Consider the following 9,307-nt stretch of genomic DNA (forward strand, 5'->3'; position numbering starts at 1 on the left):
GACCTACGCAGCAGCGTATATGGATGATGTGGTAATACATAGTGTGGACTGGAACACCCATTTAAAACAGGTAGAGGCCGTGCTGCAGGCTTTTAGGGATGCAGGACTCACCCTGAACCCCAAAAAATGTTATTTTGCGCAGTACCGGGTGAAGTATTTGGGGTATAATGTGGGAAGGGGAGAGGTGCGACCCTTATTAAATAAGGTTAAAAGCATCCAAGAGTTTCCCAGGCCAAACACCAAGAAACAATTGCGTAGCTTCCTGGGGATGGTAGGGTATTACCGCAGGTTCATCCCTCATTTTTCCTCAATGGCCACTCCCTTAACTGACATGTTGAGAGGGAAGAATCCGGACCACTTGAGGTGGGGAGGGGAGGAGTTGAGGGCATTGGAACAAATGCAGAGGGCCCTGTGCCAGGAACCTGTATTGAAGGCAGTTGATTTCGAGAAGCCCTTTTCCTGCAAACAGATGCTTCGGGGAGGGGGTTAGGAGCAGTGCTGTCACAGGAGCATGAAGGGGAAGAACACCCGGTGCTCTACTTAAGCCGGAAGCTCCTGCCTCATGAGGAGCATTACTCCACCATAGAAAAGGAATGTTTGGCCATACGTTGGGCAGTGCAAGAGTGTAGTGTCTATCTAGAAGGGAGGAAATTTAAGATGGTAACAGACCATGCTCCCTTGAAATGGCTGAATATAATGAAGAACAATAATGGGAGACTAATGAGATGGTACTTAGCTTTGCAGCCATTCCAATACACCGTGGAGCATCGTCCGGGTCGGTGCTTGGGAAATGTGGATGCCCTGTCCAGGGTAGAGGAGGAGGATGGAGTGAATGAGAAAGAATGGGGGAATGGAAGCTTAAGGGGGGGGGGGGGGGTATGTAAAGAGTATGTAGAAAGGGCTAGAGAACAAAAGAAAAAAGGAGAGAAAGAAACTACAACTCACAACATGCCCCAAAGGAACCCTGGTATAGGCAAGAATACCCCCGGTATAGGCAGGCCTGTCCCAAGAGGGAACTCGGGATAAGGAACTACAACTCCCAGCATGCCCCAAGGGAACCTGGGGATAGGAAAAACAATGTGCAATCCCGAGAGTCTCCAGAGGAGGGCCGCAGGGGAAGGAGTAAGGCTGATTCTCCAACCTGGTGGAAGAGGTGGTGGAGCAGGTGGGTGGAGAAAGAAAAGCTCCTAACGAACTGTAATGAGGGAAAGGGTGAGCAGCTGGAGGAAGGGCGGGGTGAAGAAAATATGGACTGGGCTCCTGAGGAAGGAGGGGGAGAGAGTGAGCCTTGCCCTATGGAGCTGACTGAGCCTGAGAACGCCCTAGAAGAGCCAATGGACTTTTCGGCTCTGGCTCAGCGAAGGCCAGAGAAATAGCGGGGCCAGACCGGGTCGAGCGGGAGGAGGTCAGGTAGGATAGTGACTGATCAAGAGGGTGGGACCCTAGGCTTTGAGCCCGCGCAAAGCCATTGTGTGTGTTTGGTGTCTGAACAAACTGAACTGTGTTTTAAAAGTCTGGCTAAAACTGATCTGTGTTTTGGGAAGCCTGGCTAAAAGGGGAACAGTGGTTTGAAAGCCGGGCCAAACTGAACTGTGTTTTAAGGCCTGGCCAAACTGAACTGTGATTTTGAAACCTGGGCTAAACCTGAACTGTGGTTTGAAAGCCCAGCTAAACTAAACTGTGATTTTGAAACCTGGGCTAAACCTGAACTGTGTTTTGAAAGCCCAGCTAAACTGAACTGTGTTTTAAGGCCTAGCCAAACTGAACTGTGTTTTTTTGAAACCCGGGCTAAACCTGAACTGTGTTTTGAAAGCCTATCTAAATTGAACTGTGTTTTGGAAAGCCAGGCAAAAAGGTACAAGGTTTTTTTTTGCTGCAACTCTCCAGGAGAGAGAGAGAGGAAGCAGCTGCTGAAGCCAGGACTGTGTAACTGACCGGCTTGGAAAGCAAGGGGAAACCCGATAGGCAGAATAGAGGGACTACAAACCCTGGAGAGAAGGAGGGATTCGACTCCTCTTCCCTAAAAAAAGCTGCCTTTGTTTTTGAGTTTGGAAGTGAACTGTTTTTGAGGGTGTTCTTTGTGTTGGAGCTGCCCCGGCTGGGTTGGAGCTGCAAAAGGCGGAGCGAAGGGGAGCGACCTTACAATATGTACTGGCATTTAACATAACCAGTAACATACTTAAAATATAATTCACTTTCGGCGCTATCATCATTTTTATGGATGGCATAAATCTAAGCTAAATCTCGTCAGCAAAGTTGATAAGAAGCTAAGTACAACGAAATTCATTTTGTAAAGATTGGAAAAGTGTTGATAAAAAATATTTAAATAATTAAAACTCGTATAAAAAAAGATGTATAGTGACCAATGACGAGAGGAGCAAAGGTCTAATCACTAGATGCTCAATAACATCAGAGTGACTATTTGACAATGAAATACCTCTGAGGTCTGTTAAGATTAAAATTTATGAATGTACAGTGATATACAGTATCTACATGTGATATTAATCGTTGCAGCTCGATATGACATTCAGGAGGAACATTTAAATGGTTTCTCTTTTGTATGATTCATTATATGGCATTTGCATCTCAGCCTCCGTTACAAGCCCACCATACACTCACTGTGAGGTTTAACCTCTTCACGCCACCTCTGCGATGGGGACAGCTTACCCCAAAAAGTCTCACACAACCAGCTGTCAAATTCAGCAAGATTCTTTATTTTTCTTACTTCAACCAGCAGACAAAAATCATAAGCAAGGGCAGAGTGCAAGCAGCTACTGAAACATGAAAGAGAAAGATCAGGAGGGGGGCTATGTGGGAAGTTGTACAGAGGGTGCTTCCGGGGCAGGCAGAAGGTAGCACTTACATTGGTGATGCTGCTGCCAGAAGCCTCGAAGTTGAAAGACGTGCAGGAGCGGAGGGGGAGAGTGATACCGCACTAGTTGGGGGATGGGGGTGGGGGAAGGACACCCATACAGCACCGCACCGGGGGGGGGGGAGGGGTAAAGACGGCAGCACTGCACCAATCGAGGGGGGAGAGGAAGACATCCAAGGCAGCACCCCCTCACGAGCTGCACCCGGGGCGGTCCGCTCCCACCGCCCCGCCCTCGGTACGCCACTGTCTATCTGTCCTCTTCTTCTCATTTGCTTATCTGTCTTTTCCACTTAGTTTCCATCCCTCCCATATTCCATAACCATCTTTCCCATCTTCTAACTTGTTTCTATGTCATGTCCAGCTACAGTTCTTTCTCTAAATTCTTAACAATGCAGAGACAGTTTGCTCCTGGTACTTTCCTTATCTGCTTAGAATACAAGCTTAGACGCAGTGGTAATAATGAACAGAATAAATGTTAAAGTACATATCTCCATACAGGCTTACCTTAATGTAATTTATATAAGTAAAGCTAATATAATTCATATAGCTAACTCCCTGTCCAGAAGAGCTTATAATGTTACCATTTTTACAATGCTTAAAGTGCAATGAACTCCTGCACACTCTCTACTGAACTGCCACACAGTTTATACATACTGCTCCACGATCCTTGTTCTTAAGCATGTCTTAATGCCTTAAACTATGTAACAGGCCTACGCAATCCCTCTTTTCAGATATTCCTAGTTGTTTGTCCAGGCCATTGGCCTGCTCTGACCTTCCTATCTGACAGTAACCCCTTGCTTTTGAAACATGTATAACATCTTGAATATTGATTTATTGCAAGCCCAGTCAAATAGTTCTTCCCTCTGAAACATTTATCACCTTCTAAACATTTAAATGGTTTCCCTCCCATTTGAGTCCTTTTGTGCTATTTCAATTGGACCTTCTTATTAAAACACTTATCACATACTTAATATTTAAATGTTTTTTTCTTCCGTATGAGTTTTCGTGAACTTTCTTCTTGGCCTTCCTTCTGAAACATTTATCACATTAGGAACACGTATGTTTTCTCTCCTATGTGAGTCGTTTTGTGGCATTCCAGGTTTACCTTGGTTCCGAACCATTTATCACATTCTGAACATTGAAATGGTTTCTCTCCTGTATGAGTTCTTTCATGAAGTTTTACCTTACCCTTGGTTGAGAACCATTTCTCACAATCTGAACACTGAAATGGTTTCTCTCCTGTATGAGTTCTTTGATGAAGTTTGACCTCACCCTTGGTTCTGAACCACTTCTCACATTCTGAACATTGAAATGGTTTTTCTCCTGTATGAGTTCTTTCATGACGTTTTAGCTCAGCCTTGGTTGAGAACCATTTCTCACATTCTGAACATTGAAATGGTTTTTCTCCTGTATGAGTTCTTTCATGACGTTTTAGCTCAGCCTTGGTTGAGAACCATTTCTCACATTCTGAACACTGAAATGGTTTTTCTCCTGTATGAGTTCTTTCATGAAGTTTTAGCTCAGCTTTGGTTCTGAACCATTTCTCACATTCTGAACATTGAAATGGTTTCTCTCCTGTATGAGTTCTTTCATGAAGTTTTAGCTCAGCTTTGGTTCTGAACCATTTCTCACATTCTGAACATTGAAATGGTTTCTCTCCTGTATGAGTTCTTTCATGAAGTTTTAGCTCAGCTTTGGTTCTGAACCATTTCTCACATTCTGAACATTGAAATGGTTTCTCTCCTGTATGAGTTCTTTCATGAAGTTTTAGCTCAGCTTTGGTTGAGAACCTTTTCTCACAATCTGAACAATGAAATCGTTTCTCTCCTGTATGAATCCTTTTGTGATTTTTCAGCCCAGTCCTGGTTGAGAACCATTTCTCACATTCTGAACACTGAAACGGTTTTTCTCCTGTATGAGTTCTTTCATGACGTTTTAGCTCAGCTTTGGTTCTGAACCATTTCTCACATTCTGAACATTGAAATGGTTTTTCTCCTGTATGAGTCATATGGTGGGTTTCCAAGTTCGCCTTGCTTGTGAAACATTTATCACATTCAGAACATTGAAATAGTTTTTCACAGTATCCAGATGGGTTAGTTTTATGCATACCTTGACAGTCATGAACTTCAGTCCTAAGCCCACTTATGTGGTGCTCAATAAAATTGGAGTCGGTAGTAAAGGTTTCCCAAACATCAGCCCTTTTAAAATCTCTCTCACCGTTGAGTCTTCCAGGTTGTTCGAGTGTTGGGAAAAAGCTACAGTTTCTCTTTGTCTTTCAAATCTTTCTCCTTTCTGAACTGCTGCTTTCTCACCAGTTGGTATTATGCTACCGATATCTCCTTCACAGTCTGCTGAAGGATCTGTGCTGTCTCTGGAGGAGTCTTTGTGTTTCCATTCCTCTTTCTGCTGCTCATCACACATTCTCACTCTTTCACTCTCATTCCCAAATCCATCATCTGTTGGATAAAATAGAAAGAGTATGATAATTCATTTTACAGCTATGGAAAAGGATATACTTAAGGTGGGCAGGAACGAGGAGAATGTGCTCCTACCCCACAAAATTCACTGGAGCACCTGGGCTAGAGGTAGAACCGGGAGAGGAAGAAAAGATGGAGCATTGTCAGGAGAGCCGGGGGGGGGGGGGGGGGGGGGGGGCTCGAAAACCTGAAAGTGGAAAAAGCTACAGAGCTGGATAGGATACATCCCAGTGAGGGTGTGTTTTTTGCCTCAATGTCACTGATCAGGTAGGATTTATTACTGGAAGGCAAGCAGCAGATGGTAGAAGAGTACTTTCCATCTATGAAGGGTGAAATACAAAAGAGGTGTATAGACTCTTTGCTTTCGTATCAAACTGCTAAAATAGACAAGGAAATTTCTTCCTGGATAGTTCAGGCATCAAGCTCAAAACAGATGTTTCAGAATTATGGAAGGAAATGAACATATTAGTTTTCATTCATGATAATATGCTGTAATTTCTGGTTTGTCTAGTCTCGTTGTACGTAACCCACACAGAACTGCGAGGTATTGCGGACTATAAAAACAAAGTGTTATTGTCACCAAACGCCTAGCGCCCACCTGAGGTTAACCCTGTGGCCACCTGGAGGGTCTGTCTCCAACATTGCTCAGGACCGCCTGCACCTGGGCATGTGCTCTATAATAGAACCCTCCTCCCACCGACTGTGTCCTGCTTGCCTCTGAGCTAGTCTCCCACTCTCAGATTATTCTCTGGTAATTTCTAGGACACTGGGGGCCACACTCCAGGAGTTCCACAGTTTCTAGAAAGCTGCCTGCTAGAGCGAATGAGGCGCTCATTGTTCTGGTTTCCTAAGCCAGGTAAACCCCCGGATTTACTGGGGTCCTACCACCCGATCTTCCTCCTCAACGTAGACGTGAAAATCCTAGCCCAAATCTTGGCGGACAGACTAGCCACTCATATTCCTACCCTGGTGGGAGACCATTAGGTAGGCTTTGTCAGGGGATGACACCCAGGTCTGAATGTTCGTAGAGCGCTGCTTGCAGTGACCCAGGCGAAGGCTTCCCAACAGCCACTGCTGCTGGTGGGACTGGATGAAGAGAAGGCTTTCGACCGGGTGAGCTAGGACTATCTTTTCACAGTGCTACGCTTTGTGGGACTCTCTGGATGGTTCTTGCAGGCGGTGAGAACGCTGTATGCAGATCCGGTAGCCCAAGTGTTGGTGAACGGGTCACAATCTCCTAGTTTTCGGGTACGCAGGGGAACCAGACAAGGATGCCCTTTGTTACCCCTCCTGTTTCTACTACAGTATATCTGGAACCTCTCCTCTGTGACATTAGGGGAGACCCGACGATTGCTGGTGTGGCACTGCCCCAGCTCACCGTCAAGGCCTTGGCTTACGCAGACAATATCTTGCTGGCTTTAACACACCCCCAGAGCTCCCTGGTCGCAGTGCTAGACACGATTCAGGAATTCAGATATTACTCTGGCTTTCGGCTGAATTTGCAAAAGTCTGAAGCTCTGCCGGTTCCCCTCTCAGTATAGACAACATGGGAGGGGCCCTTCCCGTTAAAGTGGGCCTCTGGCTATCTACATTACTTAGGCATCCAGGTTCCGGCAGTCTTGACACAGCTCTATAACATTAACCTAGCACTGTTGTGGTCTTCGACTAAACTTTCTTTGGAGATGTGGCAACACCTTCCGGTGTCCCTGTGGGGAAGAATCGCGCTATATAATATGACCCTAGTCCCCAAATGGTTCTACATAGTCCAGGTATTGTCACTTTTTAACTTGAGAAGGGATGAACTGGCATTGCATCGCCTGTTAGTAAAGTTCTTTTGGAATGGGAAGAGATCTCGTGTCCATTTCTCACAGACTTATCTCCCGATGGATAAGGGGGGCCTGGGAGCAGATAGTATTAAGAAGTTTTCTGTTGCGGGTTGTATGAGACACATTAGTGATTGGTTCCGGGGTACCTCATTTTTCCTTTTCCTGATACAGAGTCTAGGGTGCTGAGCTCCTTTTTATATATCATATTTATTGAAAACATGTAAAGATACAACAGGATGTGAAAACAAGTACACATTTTAGCAGAACTCTAACAAAAATCCTGATATTATATGGATTGTATATCCGATTTAACTTTTATTTTTTTTAAACTTCCCCCCCCTCCCTTCCCACCCCCTACCCAACCGAACCCCCCTCCCTATCTTATATTCTCCTTCCTAGTCAATATCAGAACACATTGGTCTTTAAGAGTTCAGTATTCTGCTACGTGCAGTTGGTGTTAATGACTCCCAAAAAGGCAGCCACATTTTACAAAATAAGTCTCCTTTAGGGGAAGCCAAGTCGGCGATCCCCGAGCGTTCTAATGCAGAGAGACATATCATCGAGGACCTCCAGTGCTGGACCGAGGGGCTGTTTTGCTCCAACCAATGCTGGAGGATCACTCGTTTCGCCATCAATGTTGTCCTTCTGAGAAATCCCTTCAAGCCCGGCAACATTGCTGGGGTAATAGAAAAGTTGTCAAATAGTTGTCCAGGTGATGGTTTCCATGTCACTCTCCAAAGCCTTGACACATGTCCAGATAGGTCTCTCCAAAAGTCCTGTACTGAAGAGCAAGTCCAGAACATATGGCCCAGACGAGCTTCTGTCGTCCCACAACGGGGACACTCACTATTATCTCTTAAGGCAGCTCGATATGCTCTGTGGGGTGAAACATGTAGTCTCAATAAAAATTTGTAATTCATTTCTCGCCAATTGACGTTTTCTGTCAATTTGTTAGTGGCTTGGAGATACATCTCTATCTGCGTTGCTGAAAGTCTCAAGCCCAGCTCTTGCGACCATTGTTGGGCGATTTTAGATAGGTCATATTTGGGTGCCAAGTCTCTCAAATAAGCATGATAATATCTTAAAGCTGTTCATTGTTGGGTTTCTAAGTCCAGTAAGTCATTCAAGTACTCCCACGTTTCTGGTGGCAATCCTCTCAAGTCCAATGATTTAGCATAATGTTGCAACTGAAAATAGGCAAACCTATCTAACTCATTCATACCATATTCCTCCTTCAGACTCTCAAAGGTTTTTAGGCCTCCCCGTTCATTTAGCACATGAAAGAGGTACTGGATGCCCCTGGTGCGCCACCTCCGAAAGGTGCTGGAGGTGCTTCCTACTGGGAAATCTGTGTTGCCTTCTAGAGGCAATAAGGAGGACGCCTCCGGGGAGATGCCCTTATATCTACACATCCAACGCCAGGCTTGTCGAAGTGGCCACAGAATTATTGTAAAGTACCCTAAATTGGGAGCTTTTTTTGCAGATGCATGTAGCCAGTATGCGAAGTGAGTGGGTTTCATGCAAGCAGTCTCTTCAGGTGTACATGTATAAAAGCTTTTGGACCTAAAGCAATCCGAAATATGACGGATCCGGCTCGCCATTACAAAGAGACGCAGGTTTAAGAGCCCAAGACCTCCCTTCTCCCTAGGAAGCATGACCCTCACCATCGGTACTTGTGCCCTTTTGCCCTGCCATAAGAATTCAGACAACTGTCTGTGCATCCAGTGCTCATCCTGGCGGGGGAGTGCTATCGGTATCATCTGACAGATATAAATCCATTTCGGAAATAAGATCATGTTATATAAGGCGATATAGCCCGATAAGGTAAGGGGCAGTCCCTTCCACTTTATTAAAGTGTCAGCTAAGTGTTTTTTTAGTATCTGCATATTCATTTTTGTAAGTTGAGATAAATCTACTGGGATAATTATCTCTAGGTACTTTACCGCCTCCTCCTCCCAGCGCAAAGGGAAGTCTCCAACCCAGTCCATCCTAACCTGCTGTTTTACTGGCAGGGCCACAGACTTTTGGTAATTTAGCGAGAAGCCTGACACATACGTAAACTCGTCAACCACAGCCAATAACCTTGGTAATGTATCTTGTAGTTGTGTAAGGGTGAGGAATATATCATCAGC

At 45.1% G+C, this 9,307-nt stretch overlaps 1 protein-coding gene across 1 annotated transcript in view; it reads right to left on the reverse strand.

Moving 5' to 3' along the window:
- Nucleotides 1-4,979, reverse strand: part of LOC115462245 (oocyte zinc finger protein XlCOF6.1-like) — a 92,724-nt gene extending 87,745 nt beyond the window's left edge. The window contains exon 1 of the mRNA XM_030192256.1: nt 3,978-4,979. Coding sequence (XP_030048116.1) covers nt 3,978-4,979 — 1,002 coding nt within the window. The remainder of the gene's footprint in view (nt 1-3,977) is intronic.
- Nucleotides 4,980-9,307: the final 4,328 nt, after the last annotated feature.

This window comes from Microcaecilia unicolor, chromosome 2 (genome assembly GCF_901765095.1).
Source record: "Microcaecilia unicolor chromosome 2, aMicUni1.1, whole genome shotgun sequence".
In the NCBI taxonomy this organism is placed as follows: domain Eukaryota; kingdom Metazoa; phylum Chordata; class Amphibia; order Gymnophiona; family Siphonopidae; genus Microcaecilia; species Microcaecilia unicolor.